This window comes from Panthera onca, chromosome C1, assembly GCF_046562875.1.
Source record: "Panthera onca isolate mPanOnc1 chromosome C1, mPanOnc1 haplotype 2, whole genome shotgun sequence".
Taxonomy (NCBI): domain Eukaryota; kingdom Metazoa; phylum Chordata; class Mammalia; order Carnivora; family Felidae; genus Panthera; species Panthera onca.
This window is the reverse complement of record NC_138346.1, coordinates 19,532,866-19,555,302: the sequence shown is the minus strand read 5'-3', so window position 1 is coordinate 19,555,302 and position 22,437 is coordinate 19,532,866. Positions and strand designations below refer to the sequence as shown.

Genomic DNA, 22,437 nt, shown 5'->3' with positions numbered 1-22,437 from the left:
GAGTAAGAGAGTTCCTAGCTCTCGTGTGCTTTTGTGAAGGGTCCATGATGCAGAAAAGGTCACGTTACCACTCTCATTCAGAGAGAGACCATTCGTCCGCGCCAGACCCGGTATTGCTAAGGTTGAACCTTTATCGATCTACTGTGTCCATCACCAGGAAGCACTGGGGCAAAATATGTTTTGTGATCTTAGACAAGGTAGAGGAAACCAAACCAAAATGCAGAGGTAGGAAGTGGACGGTTTGGGCAGAGCCAGACCAGCCAGAGTGGACACCTTAAAGAAACCAGAGCCAAGTAGGGTTTTAACTCCGAAACACAAAACTTTATTACGTTTCTACTTATGTCCTTTTGTGTGATATATTTAGGACCAAGTACTTAAGAGAAGTCCTAAGTATACCCTTGGGCTGATTTGGTTTCTACCCCCACTGACAGAAGGACTCTTGTCCTCCTTCCCCATTCCAGCTTGAGGCACTTGGTGTCACGAAGAAAGTGGCAGCTGGCTGGAGAGATGAGGCTCAAGTCTAAAATCCCCCAGCACAAGTTAAGAACAAACTGAGAGGGGAAGTCTCCTTTTGCTCAGGATCCTTCCCAGGTTAGCACAAGGAAAGAACACAGAAATTTCCATGGACACCACAGTAGGCTTTCATACCCCTCAGATCAGGGAGAGGACCCCAGAGCATTTTCCTGCCCCCCACCCTGGCCTTTCTTCACCCTGGTACTTCCTGGCCCCACTTATAATCCTACAAACCACCCCATCTCCTGAGCTTTGCTCCTCACTTTCTTCTTTGAGCAGCTTGAGCACAGGAAGCAAGAGGTCTCTCTGACCAGAGATCTCAGAAGCCCCCAAGGAGGCCCCAGGGAGCTTTGGAGAATGGGGACCAGATGGCTGTGGACAGGCCTGCCCTCTCCACCACCACAAGCCGTGAGGAAGCCCAGGGTAGATGCTGTTCTGTCTTGGCCCGTCCTTGGCTTTGCTTACTCTCCTCATCCTCCCCTATTCCAAATGAACAGTATGTACATGCCATCGAAAGAAGAGGGACTGAAGCAGGGGAGACCCATGGGCAAAGATCTCTTCTACCTTTGTGAGCCGGAAGGCACTAAGGGTTGTCAGAGGAGTACAGGATAATGGCCAGTGAGTCCAGGAGGCTGGGGACAAAGCTTTCTGGCTTTGTTGGGGGTTGAGGGAGGAAACAGCTTCAGCTACCAAGCCCAGAAGCCTATGGCAGAGGTGGGAGGGGACACCTCATCACCCCAAAGTTACTTCTACTTTTCATATTCCCTTTTGGCTGTAGAATAGGCTTTTTCTGTCCTCCCTGCAACCCCAGCAGTCGAGAAGAATTTGGTGCCACGGAGTGGGTGGAGGGAGGAGGCACGTCTTCTGCCTGGTCCCTGCCGAGTCTACCAGAGGCAAGAGTTAGTCCCCGGTTCCTCCAGCCCCGCCAGGTCCCTGCACATCCACCGCCACAGAGGCCACCCGTCCCAGGACAGAAAGGAAACTGGGCATATTACTGGAGGGGAAGGAAGGGGGTCTGAGGTCCGGACTCCAGTCACAGGGCCCAGCCCTCTAGGGAAGGGAGAGCCCACAGTGGGCGCACAGTGGGGTGGAAGGTGCTCCTTAATTGCGGTCCCCCACCAGCTGCAGCACAAAGGTGAAAATATAGATGATGTCAGTGTAGATCTGCAGGGCGCCAGTGATGTAGTCCTCCGGGCTGATGGTGTGCTTTCGGTTTCCCAGGACCAGCTGCGTGTCGTAAGCCAGGAACTGCAGGAACAGGGAAGGCTCGAGTGAGGGCTCAGGGGCCAGATCTCCTGTCTGGTTCTCGTTTCATAAGCACATCTGTCCTAGGAGCCTCCGTGCCATGCAGTGTACTTAGGGACTCTTTAATGACCAGAACAACCCATGGTCTCTCCCCTCAAATGGTTCAGTCTAGGAAGGCAGAAAGACACGCCATCATCTATAATACAGCCTGCTGGGTATTCACAGCAGGCGAATGAACGAGCGATGGCAGGAATGCCCAGGAAATCGGTCACCTCTTGACCGTGGAAAGAGGAAAGGGCAGCTGTGGCCCCACTCCCTGGCTCCCAAGCAGCCTAAACTCCTGCTCCACCTGTATAGTTCCTCTTCTCCAGCCCCCACTCCCCTTCCTAGAGACAGCAGGGCCTTACTCACCAAGGTGAAGCAAATGGCCCCCAGAGCAGCATAGACCATGTGGAGCCAGTAAATCTGGGGAGAGGAGACAGGGACAGTGTTAGAGATCTTAGCAAAGCACAGACCCAGGCAGTCCCTCAGGGCCATTTCCCCCAGAATTCTGGCATCTGAGTGGGGAGACCCAGGAAGGTAGCTATGTGAAAGGACTACTTCTGCCTTCCACATCCTGAAAGAAATTAGGAATAGTAACATATTTGGGGTGCCTGGCTGGCTCATCTGGTAGAGCTTGTGAGTGTTGACTTCAGGGTTGTGAGTTCGAGCCCCACGTTGGGTAGAGATTACTTAAAAAAAAGAACAGTAACATTTGGCAGAGAAAACAGAGGCCATCCTCCAGGGATCATATAAAACCAATCTCCAAAGTTAGTTAGGTTACAGAAGTGTCCACTGTACTTCTGGAAAAAAGCAGGTGGTTGAGCTATAGCTCTGGGAGGGGCAGGAGCCAGGCAGGTACAGCTTGAAGAGCCCTAGACATAGTCAGCATTCAGTAGAGTGGTTCCTGCAGCCTGGTGTGGGAGGGAAGCCCCACTACCACCCTGACGACTGTCAGAATCATGGACCCCCAGGGCAGCCTGCTCAACAGCCCTCCAGGTGCCTGTCCACAGAAGGGTAGGGCCAGCCATGGTCAAGTAGGCAGGTGGCCCTCCTGATTGTACGCCTCCCTTCCCAGCACCACACTCCCCTCCTCGGGGGTCCCCTCCATCGAAGCCCATCTGCCATCTCCCTCCTCGAACCTGACTTCAGCTGCCAGACACATCTCACCCACTGTTTCCCATAGGAATTCCGTAATGTCATCCAGGGCTTCAGGTTCTACGGTGCCCAGGGCCTTCCATCTCCTAACAGAGACGACCCTAACCAAAGGATGGTGCTCCAGCATTGGTGCCTTTTCTAGCCAGCTGAGAGCTTCCAGAAGTCAGAGCCTGCCCGGATGCCTGGGGCGTGGGCGTGCTGCAACACTTCACACGGAAAGTCTCCTGTGAATGTTAGGTTTGCGGACCGCAGCTCTCCCAGGACACTCACATATTTGAAGGACAGCACAATGGCGGTGACAATCCCAGTCACCATCATCACAATTCCCAGGACACAGAAGAGGCCTGTGCATGAGGTGAAGTCCACCTGCCAGGAAGGGAGGAGGAAGCACCTGTTAGACAAGTGTCACAACTAGCAGCCCAGCTAGACTGCCCTGCCTCCCCCCCAGGGAGTCCCAGTGCTGCTTCTTGGAAGGCCTGGGCGTAACCATGACGTTCTAAGGACAGACACAAGAAGCAGTTTTATAGCTGCAGACAGGAGGGGAAGGGGACTAGACTCTCCAAGGGAAATCCCTGGTGTAGAGGAGTCTGGGCCCTCACAGGCCTGCTCAACTGCCAAGCCTGGAGGGCCAGGTTTATGGAAGAAAGGAGGTGGGGTGGCCAGGGAAGGGCCCTCCATACCCTCACCTTGGTCTGGAAGCAGAAGATGGTGACCGAAATGGACACCACGGCAGTGATGATCATTGCAATGATGACGGCTTTGGTTTCATACACACTGAGGAGAAGGAGTTCAGAGAGGCCAAAGGGATAGATAAGTCATGTATGAATGCCTTCAAAACCATCCCTTCTAGAAGGATCTTGCCCAGCATCCACCCACGCAGATGACTGCCAGCCCAGGGATGCCCCGCTCCCACATAACAGACACTTCACAAGAGTGCGGTGGTTTGTCCTGGAATATACCTGGAAATGGTGCCCGTCATGAAGCCCATGGCAAGAGTCTGAGGGAAGGACAGAGACAAGAGTGAAACACATGAGAAAGGTGGCATGGAGGCATGGCCACAGTAGATTGCCAGAGCTGGGGGGGCAAATGTGACTGAGTAGGAAAGAGGCAGTGATGAGACCAATGCCATGGGTCAGGTTAGGGTCGGGGAGAGAGCCAGGGACATCTTCCACAGTGGTGTCCCCAGCCCCTTCCCTGGGACCAACTCTCTCTCTCTGTCACACCATCTCCACACCCTCCCTCAACCCTTCTAGACTTACAAAGAGGGTCAGCAGGATGATATTCCATGGGAAACGGCGTCTGAAGGGAAAGAGACCGTGTGTGATTAAGCGACTTGGGTCTAGCCCGGTATCAGAGGCTCCTTTAGCAGAAGGAAGTTCTTGGCTCAGGTGCGTAGAGAATTAGGCCTTGACTTGGGGGTGGGGAGGCGGGCATGGCCTTTGGTACCTGCTCGGGGGTTCTATGCAGGGACAACATGGGGCAGTGGGACAGACCTGGGCAATGGAGCCACAAACACCTGGGTCCAGTTGCAGTTCTTACAATGACTGCGTGACCGTGAGAAAGTTACTCAACCTCTGAGCCTTTGGTTTTCCATATGTGTTAAATGGTCAAAACGTTACATACCTTGCAGATGTACTGTAAAAATTACAGCCGCGTGGCTGAATAGATCCCACCCACCCAGGGGACTTTGTACGCACCTCAACTTCAACTGCGCCCATGACCACGCAGCTGCTCTAGGGATCCCCTTGCTTCCCCAAACACTTGCCCCTCCCTCGGGCCCCCCACCATCCCTTCTCATCGTCTGTCCAGGACTCACCTGGGTCCCTGGCAGCAGGCGAGGGTCAGATAGGTGCCCAGGAAGACAGCACTGGGGAGAGAGAGATGAGGAAATGGACGACAGGCCCAGCCTGCCCCTCAGCCCCATCTGGGCCCCGCCTGGTGGCACTCACCAGGCCGGCAGGCTGGGAGCCGTTGGGAAGTCTGAGGGGAAGCCACCCAGGACAAGTACCCCCGCCAAGGACACCAAGAACCTCTGAGACAGGGGGCTTGGCCAGGAAGGAGGCTGAAGGAGACCGTGGCAGACAGACTAGGAGAATCCGGGGACCATTTGGCAGTGTGCATGCAGCCACCAGCCCCCCACCCCCTGCTCCCAGGAGCTCTGCGGTGCTGTTACTCCTCACTTGGTGGCTCACACACACCCACCCTTGCCAGCACAGCCGGCAGCCTGGAGGGCCCCTCAAAAAGCATTTTGATCGCTGCCCTGAGAAAAGCTGGTCAGTTGTCTCCCGCTCATCTCGCTGCCCCACCCCCAACACACACACACACACACACACACACACACACACACACACACACACAGCAGACAGGCGCAGAGACTCACTAGGACACATAGTAGACAAACAGGTTTCTCCTCACGAAATCGCCAACTGGTTTCCTGTGGAGCAGGGGAGGACAAGGGAGGGGAGTCACACACCTCACACTCCGTCACACCTCAGCCCGGCTGCCTCCCTGCCCAGGCCCTCCCAGCAGCCTGCGTTCCCACCGCCCACCCTGGCCACCGCGTGCAAACTCCCCTTCCAGTGCATCTGAGCACAGGGCCCGGCCCCACCCGCAGGGCCCCCGAGTCCTCAGACTCACACAAAGGTGAAGATAGCGATGATGGCCACCGTGATGAGCAGCTGGATGGAGATGATGCTGTAAACCTGGAACACAGGCCAGGGTGGGGGCAGCATGTGTCACCATCCCCCGTGTCCCCCCGGGAAGCAGCCAGTCCCCCCCAAGAGCCCCAAAGACCCTACTACCCTGCCCACGTCTTTCACGGGGGGCGAGGGGGCCCCTTCTTAATGGTGAAGGATCTCCTTCTTACTTCATTTCCACTAGGGCCCTCCTCGGCTGCAGCCTGGCCCGAAGGCCCCCCACCCTTGAGGAGTCTGGCTCAGATACTAGACGCACCCTCAGAGCTGACCCCCACCTCCAGCTGCTCCCTGACATCTCCCCCACCCCCTGTCCAACACCTAGCCTCAGTTCCCCACTTACTCCCCCTGCCTCGCTGCACTACCGGGTGTGGCCTCCACACTTCTGGGAGTTCAGTGTGACGTCTGTCAGGTATCTACCTCCTCGGGTATCCACCTACTCGGAGCAGGGCACCGTGCAGATGTGAGATGGGGGAGGGATGGAGTATAAAAGAGTTTGATCATTCTGACTTCAAGTTGCTCACAGTCTAACAGGAGAAAGACGTTTGGGGAGGACAGAACACTTTGGCGAAGCCCGCCTAGATTTTCCCAGATTGAATCTGTCCCCCACCACAAGGTCAAGGAAGAGAAGAGTGAAAGGCGGGGAACGTGGGTCAGCGGAGCTGGGGGCCCCTCTGAGGGCAGGGCAGGACTAAAGAGAATTCGGAAGGCAACAGCGTATCTGCATGGGAATGAGTGCCCCGGAACTAATAGTGTCTGGCCATCTCCACCCCCGGCCCCACCCCATTCCCACAGCCTACAGTGGCCTCACCGCCCATATCTCACCTTTCGGATGAAGGTGTGTCGGACTTTCCTGTCATCCCATTCTCCAGGCCCGAAGCTTTCACTCACTGCTCTCTCCTCCGCATCATAGCCCTGGCCTGGGCCTGGGAACAGATCAAATATGACCAACTGGGGGCCTGGGACATGTGGCCTCAATCCCAAAGCCTGCATGACATTATCTCAGAGTCTCAGGGATCTCCAGCCGAAAGACAAGGGTATAACTCAGGAACTCCTCACCCAAATCAGGTCCTCTGGATGCCCTCAGAGTAACCCAGGGATGGCCTGGGCACCATGCGGAGCCGAGCGTCCCTGTCACAAGGGGACTTTGGTGTAAGCCATTCCATCGGTGCGCATTCACTGATGGCTCCTGTATGGGGGTGCCCGGCCCACACCTGGGTGCTCTGGGGAATGAACACTCATGATCTTCAACTAGGGATCATGATCTAGTGAGGAAGCCAGGCAGGGGCAGGGCTTGGGGCATCAGCCAGAGGAGCTGGCAGGGCCGGAGCAGGGGCGTCACGGATGGAAGGAGGAAGAGGAAGATAGAAACACAGCGCATGTGTGGAGGGTGGAGAACAGAGTGAGGAGCATAATCTGCATCCGGCAAATATCAGCACTCGGGGATGCCAGCGGCCTGCGTGCACAGGACAAAGCATGACTGTGACCGTGACTGATGTGCTAGTATTCCCAACAGAACACAGATGGCCAGCTGAGAGCTGGCCGTGCCCCAGAATTCCAGAGGCTACAGGACTCAAAACATTCCTTCAATGCTTCCTTGGACACTGCTTTCAAAATCCGCATGTGAGCCATTCAGGAAAAATCCCTGCATTCTAATCTCTCATTTCTGACCAAACAGAGCATTTACCTGCCATGACATTTATCAGACATCCAAATGACTTCTGGATGTCTGTAAGACTCAGATGTTACCTTAAAGGATGAGGACTTGTCAGCATCGAGAATATTTAAGGGAAAAAAAAAAAAGTGCCTCAGGTACCAAAGGCAGTTACTAGAAGAGAGGAGTCCAGGGGGTGGCAACTGTCTAGCTAGGACACGGAAATGGCCTCCAGGAACCAGTTGCCTTACGCTGCCACTTTCTCATCTGATATGGAAGTTCTGGTGTGTGTCTATGGACTCAGTCTCCTTGCTGAATAAAGGGGCTAGTGGGTGGCTCAGGGCCAGGTACTAAGGGGACGGGGTGGGTGGGGGCAGGTAACAAAGATGGTGAAACAGGAGAGATCTAAGGAGAAGATGAAAAAAGGGATGGGACAGGAAGCTGAGATGGAAGGAAAAGAGGTGGCCTCATGTGGTACAAGTGCTGCCTCGTCCCCCCCCCCCCCCCGCCAGCTGCCCCTCGGGGACTCACCGTAGTTCATGGGCATCGGGTGGATGGGGGGCATAGGCTGTGGATAGCCAGCAGGGTGACCGTAGCCAGGCTGTGGGTAGGCCGGGTAGGCCGGGTAGCCACCAGGCAGGACAGACGGCTGCCCGTAGCCCCCCTGGGGCGGAGGGCCAGGGTACAGAGGGTTGCGGTCCTCATACGGAGGGGGGGCACTGGGGCTGGACATGGCCACTCAAGGGCTGAGGGCACCTGAAATGGAGATGAGAAAATCAGTCAGGAGTGCCCGGACCCAGCTCACGGGGCCCTAGTCCAGGCTGCCTCTATAGAGAGGGGACCCTCACATTTTCTCTCTTGATCGTGATCACAGTGTCATCCTCTGCCCACAGGCCATCCTCCCCATCCCCACCAGCTCAGCCCCTGTCCCTCTGCCTTCATGCCAGCTTTCTGTCTACGGCCCTCCCTCCTGTGCCGCTTCGTGCCCCCAGGAAAGCAGAAGGGGGGATTTGTGCAGGAGCCCAGAGCAGTCACTGGGCATCAGTGGTGTGAGAGACAAGGGACGGAAGCCCGGGAACTCCCCTGTGCTCATTTAAGAAAAGTTTTCAGTGACCACAGAAGAAGCTTGATGGCCCCAGCCAAGCCTGGGGGTGAGTCACGGGGCCAGCCGGGACCCATTGAAGGGGTCAGCCCAGCCCCCACAGCAGCTGGCAGGAGCCTCAGGCCTGAAAGGCAGAGCTGGGGAGGAGCCAGGGCTCTAAGTGGAGGGGGAGGACAAGCTAGCCCCAGGGCTGAGCCACCAGGCCCAAGTGGGAGGGCAGGGGGCCCGTGGCCAGTGGCTCCGTGGCCAGTGGCTGAGTCAGGGGACGCCTGAGAGGCGTGGGCGAGTAGCTGCCTGGGGCTGACCACTCAGGGCTGGGGAGCTGCACAAAAAAGGTGAGGCCAGAGACAGGACTTTCTGGTTCCTTCAAATAACAGCTAAGGTGCATCCGACGGGTGTCGCAGCATATGGCTGCTACTGTTCTCTTCACAGCCTTGCCAGGTAGTAGATAGTGCGTACAGGGCCCCGAAACCCCCTGGGAGGGAGAGACCCATGTTTTGGGCTCTGGAGCCTCTGGTATCCCCGTGATTCCTGCCTGTTCCCCAGCAGGAGCTGTGGCTAAGTGGGGAGGAGAATGCACTGATGAGTCATGCCTCAAGACCCAGCAGGTGTCTTCTCTGTGGCAGGAGGAGTCCCACGGCCAGGGGAGGGCTGAGGAACGAGGAGGGAACCCCAAAAACACAGCTGAGAGGGACCTCCAGGTCTTATGGCCCCAAATGCTCAATTTAGAGAAGAGGAACAAGGCGCAGAACAGTGAAGCGACTCTTGACTCCCCAGGGCCACAGAACGAGCAGGTTAATGGTACAACCGGAACTGAGGCCTTCAGGGTCCTGGGTCTGCATCCTCTATATTAGGCTGTGTTCTTTCTGCCTCTTAGGCCAAATAAATGTCCTCCAGGCCTGGTGTTCCCCTCTGAGATGGCAAAGATGGGGGCTTGGGAGAAGCTAAGAAGGGGGTCCCTGAAAAGCCTTGACAGGGCCATGACCTCCTCCTACAGCATCTCCCAAGGGGCAGACCTTTAGGACCCCCCAGGGAGGAAGCACCCCCGGATCCAGGCAGGCAGACGTGCTCAGAACCTCTGCTGGAAGGAAGAGAGAACCGGCTTCTCTTTTTAGGGCACCCCGCACAGTCCAGGGATCAGATAAAGAATTGTCTTATCTCTTCTCTCTTAGGAGAACTGGGATAATTCAGAGAGGAAAGTGGTGGGGAGGGGCAGGGAGGAGGGATCGGATATCAGGCCAGGGCTCTAAATGGGTTACTTTGAGGAAAGCTGTTCTCCGTCTTCCCAGAGTAGATGGGCCAGCACAACAAGAATGTGTCAGGTCAGAAATAAGAAAGACCTTTCTGACAGTGAGGGTGTGACAGCAAACCAAGGCTTCAAAAGCAGGGTCATGGTGAAGGTCCTGCACAGTGGAGCAGGGCGACCTGAGGAAATAAGGAGTGAAAGAGAACGAGAGAAGACCAAACACGGAGTGTTGTGAGCATAAGAAACAGATATTAACTGCTTTGGAAATGTCCCGGTCTTCCGTAAGGATAGGGTAATAAGTATAAATATGTGAATCTTAATAGATTTTGAAAAAGGAAGAAACATGAACTGGCTCTCCTCCCCTGAGGCAAAAGGCTCCTTCTCCCTACACCCCTCTGCCCGTCCCTCTCCAAGAATCCCCTTTTAACTCCACCAAGAGAATGGCATCCTGTCTATAGGAAGAGGTGCAAACAGGTCACTTTGGAGTAGGGCTATATCTAAAACTTATTAAAAAAAGAAAGGGGTGCCTGGCGGGCTCAGTCAGTGGAGCATACAACTCTTGATCTCAGGGTTGTAAGTTCAAGCCCCATGTTGGGTGTAGGGATTACATAAAAAAACACAAAATATTAAAAAAAAAAAAAAAAACTATGGAGTAGGGCTATGTGTTATTATTACAGCCATCTCAGCCCGGGGTTCCTGTGATGCCCACCCATCTGGGTGATGGCACACAGATGAATAGGCTGAGCATGGCCCAAGAGGCACTGGCAGAAAAGGCCCTGTGGTTTGAAGCCCCAGCTGGGCCACCACAGGTGATGACACCATGACCTGGCCCTGTCTCCTGCTGGGGGTGCTCCTCTATAAAATGAGGTGTTATGGGTCAGATGATCTGTGAGCTCATTTCCCGCTCTAACAGATTGTGAACTATCTGAGGCACCCAGCGACATGGGGCTTCCCCTTTGCCTGGCCAGCAGTGACCCCTCCCTCCTCCCTCTAAGCCAAGCTGGGCAAACAGGCTCCTTTCCAGACCACAGGGGCTGTGGCCCCAGGGTAAATCATGGAGAGGAAGGTCAGCCTCGGATTGGCCACCAGGTCTCCAGGGGCCTGGTCCAGCTCAGGAGGCCGCTGACTCACGAGGACTCCCTCTGCACGTTCTCACCCCTCCCTTTGACTCTTCTGAGGAATTCACCAGTAGACCCGCCTGCTGGAGACGCAGCAGCTCACAGTCCAGTTCTCCAAGGGCTCAGCCACCAGCCCATGCTCACCAGAGACTGGCACTGACCATGTCACCTCACTATGACTCACTGTCTCCACCTGGAGAATGGGTTTAACACTCTTAACAATACCGTTCTCAGAGTTGTAAAAATATGCATAAAGCACTTAGAAGGGTACCTGACCCCTGATAAAAACAGTAAATGCTGGCTCTTTATAGTTATTATTTTATTAGTCCTTACAGTAGTCCAACAGGGTGGATGACGTTATCCCTATTTACAAATGAAGAAATAGAGGCTTAGAAGAATTAAGTCACTTGCCCAAAGTTACTTAGCTAGGGTGTGATGAAGTCAACACCTGAGCGCCAAGACGGACTGCAGAGCCCCATGCTCTCATCTCTCATTTTGATGCCCCATCTATCTAAGCCTCTCGTCACCACTCACGGCTACCCGTTTAAGACCCTCTAATGACAACAGAAGGCTCACATAGCAAAGGACATGGAACCACTCAGGCCCCTCCGTAATTCCCCATCTCCCGGTTCCCAAACACCGCCAGGAGGTTAAGAGGGTATTCAGAGCTAGAGATTCTTAAATGACAGAGCTAAAAGCAAACTCTCTCATCTAAGGTGAGCCAGCCCACTCGCTTTACCAGCCAGACGGGGAAGTCGAGTGACCTCTCCATGGTCAGGGTCATGTTGCCGAACCTGAGGCGGGGCCTACATCCCCGCTCTCTGATGTGCAGTCCTGGGCACAGGAGAAGGGGAGAGCATTCAGGCGAGTCAGAGGAGTGGCAGAACACAGCCACACCCACCTCTGAGCAGTGCCAGGCGGGCAGGAGCCTTGGCCCACAGCCTGGCCTGCCCCCTGACAGCTGCCCAGCCTACATGAGGGCCCTGGTCACTCTGTGTCATGGAGACCTCGGAGAAGGATGAGGTTTGGGGCCCGCCTCTGCCTAGGCAGTAGGGAAAGGGGGAAGTGGTCAGTGTTTACTTTCAGAGCTGTGAGTAATGGTAGGCGCTGGAGAATGTGGAGTTGAAAGAGAAGGAGGGGAAAGAGGAGGGAGACGATCCAGAGATGGGGAGGATGACTGATGCCCAAAGACTAGAAACCAGGAGTCAGGTCATCTGGGTTCTGCCAGTAGCTAGTAGAGGAGCTCACAGTCTCCATGGGCTAAAGGGACCTTGAAGGGTCCCCACTGGAAGCATGAATTTTCCTAAAACACAGTAGGCATTCAGTTTCTCCTGAACACACTCCAACAACAGGGAGCAAGGCTGTGCCACTTGCAGGCAGCCTGAATCATTAGAACATTCTTCCTCACCATGCCTGTTATCAAGACATTCTAACTGCCCCATCCTTGCCATGTTACAGATCTAAGTCTGCTCCCCCATCGTCAAGACCCCAATCCCCCACCAGAAGGAGCCAGAAGCTCTCCTTTCTCCTCCAGACCCAGCCGTCCCAGCAGCAGCAGTGGGTGGGCTCAAACACAGGACTTGTTGGCTGTCAAGGTTTTCAGGTACAGCCTTGGGGAAACAGCCCCTTCCCCCGGAGCCACCTCGGTGTGGCCACCACAGCTCTGGCCAGCTGAGGCCCAGGCTCAGGCTCCCCTGGGCGCACCTGAAGGGTTAAGGCTCTGGAATCTGCAGAGAGGAGGCCTGAGCTACTGAAGTCACAGCAAGCAAGCAAGCAAGCAAGCAAGCAAGCGGGTGTGTGTTGGAGGGAGGGGCGGAAAGGAGCAGCTGACTGGTCCAGGCAGCCTGCCCTCCTCGCTGCCAGGAACCGATGCCCAGAGTCAGAATGGAAAGAATAGCTCAGAGTGTGCATCTCAGGAAACCCCACCCGGCAGGCACAGGAACACAGCCCCTGGCCTCGTAGGACGGTCTCCTTCCCTCCCTTTTCCTCTACCTACCCCAACTCCTGCAGCTCTCCCCAACCCCCAAGAACCACACCCCCACCCCCAGCACAGAGCCACCAGGGCAGAGGACTAAAAAAGATATACCCAGGAGTGTCTGGGCAGTCACCAGGCCTGCTGCGCACGGACCAAGAGGCCCAGAATCAACTTATCCTTCAGTCTGCCTGGCTTCTGGGAATAACAGGATGACTCTGAGGGGATCTAAAACCTGACGTAAGAGACGGAGTGGCCTTTAGAAATCATCCGGTTATCTAACAGACAAGGAAACCCCAATGCCAAGAAAGTTCCTGTCCCAGCCCACAAAAGGGCCTCTTGGTTATGGGTTTGGAACTTCCATCCCCAGCCCTGCCCAGTGAGGCGGGGCCAGAACAAGATACCCTTTCCCCCCTATCCTCGCCCCCCGCCCCCATCATGCCTTCCTGCTCAGAAGTAGATAAGACTGCCAACCCATGACTTCCGTCCCAGCCCCAGCCCCGAGCCAGGGTGGCCTCTCTCAGATCTGAGGCTAAGAGGGGTGAGGAAGATGCCCTGGAGAGCAGAAGTAAGCCAGGCCCCACAGCTTCAGCCCCCGTCAGTGGGTGATAGAATTGTGCCGGCAGTGTGGGTGAGCTCAGCGACCCCAGCCACATCTATGGTCCCAAAGGCCGGGCCATGCAGATGAGGGAGGAGAATTCAGAGACACAGCCCCTATCCACCTCCTCCTTTGGTTTCCTCTCTGCCTCTCAGTTGGACTTCAAGACTAGGAGGGAGCAGAGGCAGGCAGAATTAACAACCCACCATGCAGAAAGGAACGAACCCTTCCCTGTGATAGGCAGGGAAGGAAGAGAACCGCTCACAGCAGTAAGTAACGTACCTGTCATTGGCTACTCAGGCAGGTCTGAGCCTCACAACGGCCCTCTGGGGTGCATGTTCTTACCCTCACTCTACAGATAAAACTGAAATTCAGACAAAAACAGATCTAGGGTCCCACAGCAGGCAAACAGCAGAGATGTGTTTGAACCCAGATTTGAGGTCTGATTTTACAGTTCATGCCCTTTGCTTTGACACCTGCTTGGAACAGAAGCCCCTGAGGCACGCCCACCAGCCACCTGTGTGCCCAGGCCAGCACCTGGGGCGGGCTGAGGTAGCAAAGACCTTTTCCCTTGCACAAAGTCAGTCCAACGCCAGAGCCCTGGGTTAGAAGGCAGGGAGCAGAGTTCTCGTCCTGGTCTTAACCCCACTGTGAGTCATGGTGGGCCACTCCACATCTCTGGACTCACTTTTCTCCTCCATAAAACAAGTACATGGAACCAAAAGATCAAGTCCATTCTGACTCCAAGAGTCTCTGCTTCTGAATGAGCAGCGGGTTTCAGGGCAGAATGACCCACGGGTTTCAGGGCAGAGTGACACATTTCCTAAGGAATCTACGCTGGGGTCACTACTGATGTAAAATGTCCGCAGAGGCAGAGGCACCTGACACATTCCGGGTTTGGGACTGGCCCTAATGCCCTCTCCTCCCAAACTGCCCCATACTGCCCTCTGGACCCTGCAGCCAGCATTTCCTGGGTGCTCACTTACCCCAGAGTCTGCAAAGAAAGAACGTGACACCGTAGACAAGAAAGATTACCAGGCAGGAAGGCGAGAGACCTGGGCTCAAAAGTTCTAACCCTGCCACCAGGCAAATGCCCTCCCTCGGCTTCCTTTTCCCCCAAATCAGCCCCCATGGGGGCAAAGGGGAGGGACTCATTACCCAGAACCATGGCATTGAAAGCTAAATTCATCCAGCCAGGCATTTCCCAGACTGCTCTAAAGAACACTACCCCGGGAGATGTTAACAAATGAGCTCTGAAACAGATAAGTTTGAAAAACAATTCATACCCCTTTTGGAAATTCCCAAGGCACAAGGGCATTTTTATCTTCTGAGCAGCCCTGCCGTGAGCAAAAGCTGTTCAACTTTGTTTCACCCAGTTTTCCTCCAAACTTGCTCAAGCCTGAAACATTTTTATCAGAGCACACCTAATTAATATCCTGTGGGATCCTGACCAGGCCACCTTTGTTTTACAGATAGACCCAACCCTGAGAATGATTCATGTCCCAACTCCTCATATCTTAAAATCCCTGTCCTTCTACCCAGCCCTCAGAGCAGTCACATGAAGTACAGGCATGCCCCCTCACTCTGAGTCAGTTCACTGCCAGCCAGCGTCCACGGCAAGGGTCCTTCTCCTCTCTACCCCCCACCTCCCAGACAGCTGCTATTATATTCTCCACGGTGGAATTTACTGATCTACTGCCAAGGGCTGGGGGGACATCTTCAACTAGCATAGAACCAGGAGACTGGCATCGCCTACCATCCCCTTGCTGTCATGGGAAAAAATACAAATCATTAAACACAAGAAGAAGGACTCATTCTTATCTTCCTCCCTGACCGGTGTATGGAGTACCCTCAGTACCGGCACTGTGGCCTGTAGACTTCTGAATATCATCTCTACTTCAAAACAAGACCCAAGTTTTGGCTCAGAATCTCAACTCTTAGGGTTGGAGGTCAAGGCCCTCCCCTGTACAGCAGTCCCAACAGAATGCTCAAGAAAGCCCACATCAGCATTAACCGTGTTGTTAGCGGAGACCTTCTTCCCAGAGCTGTCTCGGCTTCCCCTCTCTGACCCTGCCCCTGCAGCCCTCCGAAGACACAAGTGTATGTCCCTTCTCTGGGGCCTCTGCGCTTTCTGAAGGACCCTGGGTGAGAAGTTTGGGGGGTGGATGGAAGTGCTCTGAGGTAGACAGCTTCCAGCTGAGGCCCCTGTTCCCATGGGAGGAGTCTGAGCTGAGGTGGCTATTACCCCAGCTCATGACATGAAGCTCTCCCCACACTTATGGTGTAACCCATCATTACGTGTCTGACGTGCCCATTTTTACAAGCGAGGCCCTGAGGTCATGGCACCAGAAGACAGAAGAAGTCAATGCCCTTGACATTTGTGTGGTCCCGCCACTTCTTTCTAAGTTACAAACTGGGTCCTCTGTTTGGGTCCCGTGGCTAGAGAGGCAGGGACAGCAGGCAGGTGAGGAGAAAGTAAGGCTGCCCCTCGGCCCCCGACAAAGCAGCCCCAAGGCAGCACCTGGCTCCCCCTGCCACCACTGGCCAGGCCAAAGGCGCCAGCTTTGAAACCAAAGCTCACTGGTGAGATGAATATTTCAGAGCCCCAGAGAACTGGACACCTGAAGGACCTGCCATGACATCTGGCCCTGACCCTGGTTCCCTGACCCCCACTTAATCCCATGTCCAGGTTCCTCAGGTAGAATGCCACCCCCTGGATACCACACCCAGGCCACAGTGGGGTGAGAGGGGATGGACACCCTGGAGGACAAGCTGATGCAGGACCCACAGATCAGGGCCAAGCCTCCCAGCAGCCTTCCCCTGCTGGCACTCCCACTGGCTCCTGGCTCCTTCCCCAGCTCCACTTGTTTTCCCCTTTCCCATGTTCCCGTTGGGTTTTTATGCTGACCCAAAGAGGCCACGAGGAGGACAGTACTTCCTTGTAGCTTTCTGAATCCAGCCTGGGCACAGTGGCTGGAAGCAGGCAGGCTGAGGCAAAGTCACGGTGACAGGGGTGGCACTTCCCCACGCCAAGCATAGAGGGCTGCTGACCCCTCCCCCCACTCACTCACAGACTCATTCACCTGTCTACACCAAGGCTGGCACCAGGCTCCCCGGCCGCTCCCCTCCCCCTCCCACCAGCCGAGGGACCTGACAGCCTCATCCCACGCGCAACTGGCCACTCTGGGGGCTCGTACGGGGGACACGCCCTGCGACGCACGCGCCAGAAAGAGGGGGACGCGACACCCACAGACCCTGGCCCGCTCGCAGGTGCCCACCACCCACTGCTCGGCTCCCAACGCCAAACAGGCGCCACCCGGCCTCCCGGGGAGCAGCGGGAAAGCGAAACTCCAAGGGCGAAGGCAACAGATTCCCATTCCGGCACCGCCTCCCCGGGCCGAGCACTCGGAAAAAGTTTGGGGCGTCGTCCCAGCTCTGGCTCCGTCCCCGCCGACACGGGGTCCCCAACTCCCGCCGGCCCCGGCCCCCTGGCTTGCCTGACCGCTCCGACGGTGCGCTCCCGGCCTCCCTCCCGGCGCGGCGAGTCCGGCACCGAGCGCGCTGACCAGGCCTGGGCTGGGCTGGGGCTCCGCGCCCCGCCCCGTCGTTCCAACCCCGTGGGGCGGGGCCTCGGGGCGCCGCCAGGGGGCGCTGGGGTCCGCCCGGGGTCTCGCCCGCGTCCGCCAGCTGCGCGCGCGTGCGCGCGCGCGCGGCTGCCGAGGCCCCGACGTGATTCTAGTGTTCTCACATTTAAAGGCAATACGTGATCACTGATGGAAACTGACAAAACACAAAAATAGAGGAGGAAAATCACGTCTTTCCACGCCTCCCGACTCCCTTCGGAAAGCGCTTGCGTTTGTGCTTCTTTGCCTTATACGTCCATGTGTTTCACTTGTCTTTCTGGAGTGGGGTCATATTATATGATGTTTTAAATATTGCTTTTATTTTACTTAACATTTTATCAAGAACATTTTTTCTTGACACTAGATAATTCTTCAAAAGCGTAATTTTAATGCCGCAAAGTATTCTATCACATAGCTGTGGTGATTTATTAAATCAGTTTCCTGCTGGAGGACATTTAAACTGTTTCCCATTTTTCATTATTAGACATAAATCCCTGAACACCCTTGACAATTCTCTTCTTTTAAGCCGAACGCCCTTTGCAAGTTTAAAACTTCAAACGTCCAAATGTAGAGGGAACCGGGAATCTCTGACCCTGGGAACTGAGACATTCCCCGATTGAAGTTACTTCAACCAGGAAAGCAGGTGTTTGAGAGTCAGAAGGCCTGACTTGGGATGTAGGTTACTAGTATTAGTGTGCCTGTCGTGTCAACCCTCCCGGTCACTAATGCAAGGATGCCCTCCTCGTACCATTTCCCAAACCAGGAAGTGAGTTCTGGCAAGTTTTGAAACATTGCCGGGGTTTGTATTGTTGCAAAGTCCATGTTTTTTCCATTACGCCAAAGCTGCCGGTAGAGGAACAGCCTTATTTCAGGTGTTTATCTAGTGCTTATCTAGTGCTAATAAGCTACAGATCAACGTACTGCTGAATGTCTTTCACAGCCCATGGGCGCTAACTTTCTGAATGGCGGGGGTGAGGCAGGTAAACTTGACAAAACACAGCTAGAAATGAATGCAGGTAGACCACCAAGACCACCTGAAGCCCTCCTGATTCCAAACGCATCACTAAGCAGTTTTCTTTACATGATTATCTCTGGTGGTCTGTCCAGCTCTGTCATAGAGCAGACTTAGGAAGGAGGGGCCCATGGACTTATCTGGAAGCTTATATGCATACCAAACATAAGTGAAAACAGTGTACTTACTAGTAAGCATAGTAAGCAAAATTGCCACATAGATTATATATTTCAAACCAATTAAAATACAGATGTTTTTAAAATTACACCCCCCCCCCCCCGCCCACACACACATACTATGTATATTCGTATAGCTACCATTTAAAAAGGAGTTACTTAGGGGGACTGGTAGACATTATGGCAGGCTAACTCCCCCAGCCACCCCAACTCCCAATGTAAATTCAGTTCTTAGGGGGCCACAGACCTCATTTTAAGAAGTCCCCTCCCAAAGCGTGAGCTCACCGGAGCAAGTCCCCTGATATCAGAATAGAGCCGTAGGTGAGATGCAAAGCCTTGCAGAATCTGGAAAGATCTCCAGACACCCCTTCATGTTCTCTACCCTTGGGCCCGTTCCCCAGAAAGTACCTCTCTACTTTCTGGGAACTGCTAGAACAGTCTCCAAGGAGATTTGTTTCCCAGCCAGCAGTCACATCTGCCCCATGGGCAAGTGGAATGTGGGGACACACACCACCAAGCCCCATGCAAGCCTTGCTGCTTGCTTTTTCCTGGGCCAATTTGCTGATCATGGAATCAAGATTATAATCCTAAAAGAATCTGAAACGAAGCATCTAGCCCAGGGCACACCAGAGGCATTCAGTACCCTTCTCTTGACCCCTTTTTATCCCTGGATAAAAGGGATAAACGTGTTATTCATAAGACTCTTAGCAGATCATTAATTAAGCCCCTATTGTCTGTCAAGCAGACAGCAATTTCTGGTTCTGGAGGTGACAAAACTGAAGGACGTAGCCCCTGTCCTCAAGAAACTCACAGTCTAGGGGAGATGGTTAAAGACCACCTAATTATAATTTTGACAGTTTGGCAAGTGCTGGGATGAAGAAATGCTTACTTGGGAACAGCATCTTATCTTAAGCATGGGGTTTAGGGCCCCCTGGTCCCAGCAATCTAGGATTGGGCGGATAGAGTGGGGTAGGAGTGGCAAGAAGTTGGGCTGAGCTCGGAGACAGGGAGTCAGAATTGAGATTTTACCTCCAGGGCAATGGGAGGCATGTGACTATCAGCAGCCACCTAGAAGGAGGTTGGGAAGGTCGCGGGAGGCCCGCTGGCGCCCCTAGAGTAAAGTCGCTGGCTTCAGCAAATAAAGATGCAGGATGACCAGTTTTATTTGAACTTCAGACATACAACAAATAATTTTTCCCCTAAGTATGTGTCATTGCCCCATATAATATTTGGAAATACTTACACTAAAAACTATTCCTTGCTTATCTGAAGTTCAAATTTAACTGGGCGTCTTGTATCTTTCTGTCAACCCTGCCCTGGGAGGAAAGTCAAGTCAAGTTCAGTCAAGTCAGAGGCAGCTGGAGGCAGCGTAGAGGGAATGAAAGGAATCAGGCTGCTGTTTGTTTTAGGGACGGGGTAGCCAAAGCTTAGTGATTGATGAGAGGAGAGGCAAAGGGAGGTCCGGGAGGAGTGGGCCCCTGGGTGGTGTCCGGGAGCCCAGGTGGAACCAGAAGGGAGTGGGCAGGGAAAGTTCAGCTTTGCACCTAGCCCCAGGGCTCCAATCATCTGTCCTACGAATTCCTCCTGCAGTGTGCCTGATTACTTAGAGTTTATGCATTACTCCACCCAAGAAAGGTCTTTTCATTTATCACTTTCTCCAAAAAGCTGCCAGTCCCCCCCTTTTTTTTCCAGAGGACTCTGTGTTTACTGACTCAAGGCATTTAACCCAGCCTGGGGTAAATATGCCTCTTTCTCCCCACTGGAGGGCTAGGACAAAGTCTCATTCATCCCTAGCTTCAGACAGCCCTGCCCCATCATCTGTTGAATTAAAGGGATTCTAACATTAAAAAATTAGAACTCTTTCCCCTAAAAATTAGTCTTATTATCCATAAACATTAAGTCAGCACTTTCTTCTTCTTTTTTTTAAGTTTATTTATATATTTTGAGAGAGAGATTGAGAGAGTGTTCACGAGTGGGGGAGGGGCAGAGACAGGAAGAGACAGAATCCCAAGCAGGCTCTGCGCCATCAGGATAGAGCCCCATGCAGGGCTTGAATCCACAAACCGGTGAGATCATGACCTGAGCTGATTGAGCCACTCAGGTAGGTGCCCCTAGTCAGCACTCTCATAAAGAAATTGGGAGTAGAAAGAAGGGTGGATGTGGATGTCCCAGAAACAAGAGGTTTGTCCTAGCTTTGCCCCTGAATGGCTGTCAGGCCTGGGGCCCATCTCTTTACTTATGAATGAGTCTAATCATATTGTTTTTTCCTACCTCCTGCACTTTTGAGGCCTCGGATGAAATCATCTACGTGAAAAGCACTGAAAATGGCACGCACGTGGCACTGTTGCTAGCGATCTTAGCAGCTCAATAGAACTGGAGACAGGTTGGGTAAGAGCTCCTTCCCTGGATGCGTCACCTTGTGACAAAGGCTGGGCCACAGAACCCGCCTGGCATCCACTGTGCTGCAGCCAGGGCACCGGGCAATGCTTTCCAATCTTCCCTGACTATCAGAATCACCTAAGGGGCTTGTGAAAATAGGTCAGTTCCCTTGGGGATACCTCTTCCTAGACTCAGAAATGTGAATCAGCATCTTAGCGGAGGCTGAAACGAAGGCCCCCTGGTGAATCCGAATATCAGCCAGCTTTGGTGCTAGACAGACTTGGGCTCTGTTCAGATCACTTTAGTGGCTGTGTGACATTGGGCGTATTACTTAACTTCTCTGAGCCTTGATATCCTTATCTATAAAAAAGGGAGATTAGGGGGTGCTTGGGCGGCTCAGTCGGTTAAGCATCCAACTTCGGCTCAGGTCATGTTCTCAGGGTTCATGAGTTTGAACCCTGTGTCGGGCTCTATGCTGACAGCTTGGAGCCTGGCACCTGCTTTGAATTCTGTGTCTCCCTCTCTCTCTGCCCCTCCCCCACTCATGCTCTTGTCTCTGTCTCTCTCAAATATAAATAAACATTAAAAAAAATTTTTTAAGGGAGGTAACAATAGGGTATAAGGATTAAAAATGGCAGTTTTCAAATACTTGGAGCCTAGCAAACTCTGTGAATTGCTGTGGTCGGTTGAAAGAGAAGCCCAGTGACTCAGTCAGCTAGCGGCGTGATGGCGTGATTGCATTCAGGAAGACTTAACAGGACGTGATAGGTGAATTCGCCTTTGTGTAGCTCAATCCTGCCCTCACACGCTGCCCTCCACGGCTGCGGACCTTGATCTCCTCTGTCACCCTGACCCGTTGGGGATTCCCAGCTTCTGCAGGTCTCTCGTGGGCGGAAAGGCCTTCCTCATTTGCCTAAACAACTGCGCGCTCCAAAAAGCCAACAGCCATTTCCTCTTCTCTTATTCCCAGCCCAAGATAATAGCTGCCCTGCAACCTCTCGTTACCGTAACTGCACCCCCTCTATCATCTCAATTTCAAGTGCCCACGCCCTGACCATCATCTGTCTCTCCAGCTCAACAACCCCAACTGCCATTGTGACCACACCAGGACTGACAACTCATGCGTCTCCCATCCTCCTCCTGTCCCTCCCTGCTTCTCTCCCCTCCTTAACCAGCTTCCATCCCTGGTCCCTCGTGAGAATCACCACACTGCTCTGCCCCTCTCTGCCTGGGGGAACTCAGCGGGCAGATACTGCCCTGCACGCACACGGCTGAAGGGGAGAAGGAAGGTGCTGGCTGATCTCACAGAGTTCATGAAGACTTGGGTTTTTTTCTCGTCATTCATCTTGACATCCCCCACCCTAGATGATTCCTCCACATTTCCCTCAATCTCTTCAGCGCTCCAACACCTTCTCCAAAGCCTCACTCTCAGCCTTGGCCTTGCTTCCTATGTCCCTGAGGAAAGAAATGCAGAGAACTGCCCCCTGTATCTCCACTTGGCTCTCCCAAACTTTGATGTGCAAACAAGTGATGTGGGGATCTTGTCTAAATGCAGATTCTGCTTCTCAGGGTGGGACCTGAGAATCTGCATTGCTAAGGAGCTCCAGGCAAGTCACTGCTGCCTGGTGGACCGCACTCTTCTAGACGAGGCCATAGGCATCCCAACCGTAATTTGGCCAATGTTTAACTCCTTTTTAAAAATTAATTAATTAATTTTGAGAGAGAGAGAGAGAGAGAGCGAGCACAGGTGGAAAAGGGGCAGAGAGAGAGAGAGAGAGAGAGAGAGAGAATCCCAAGCAGTCTCCTCACTGCCAGCGTGGAGCCCGATTTGGGGCTCAAACTCATGAACCACAAGATCATGACCCAAGCCAAAGTTGGACACTTACCCGACTGAGCCACCCAGGTGCCC

At 53.8% G+C, this 22,437-nt stretch overlaps 2 protein-coding genes across 3 annotated transcripts in view; one reads left to right on the top strand and one right to left on the bottom strand.

Moving 5' to 3' along the window:
• Window positions 1-22,437, top strand: part of PNKD (PNKD metallo-beta-lactamase domain containing) — a 60,220-nt gene that overhangs the window by 2,960 nt on the left and 34,823 nt on the right. The window lies entirely within an intron of this gene.
• TMBIM1 (transmembrane BAX inhibitor motif containing 1) lies at window positions 300-16,965 on the bottom strand. Its single transcript, XM_078450882.2, has 12 exons — window positions 16,836-16,965; window positions 7,834-8,058; window positions 6,474-6,574; window positions 5,593-5,657; window positions 5,336-5,389; window positions 4,772-4,822; window positions 4,215-4,254; window positions 3,915-3,952; window positions 3,642-3,729; window positions 3,226-3,321; window positions 2,170-2,223; window positions 300-1,761 (listed from the first exon to the last, which is right to left on the bottom strand). Exons 2-12 carry the CDS (start codon window positions 8,033-8,035, stop codon window positions 1,615-1,617), a joined length of 936 nt encoding a protein of 311 aa, XP_078307008.1. The 5' UTR covers window positions 8,036-8,058; window positions 16,836-16,965; the 3' UTR covers window positions 300-1,614.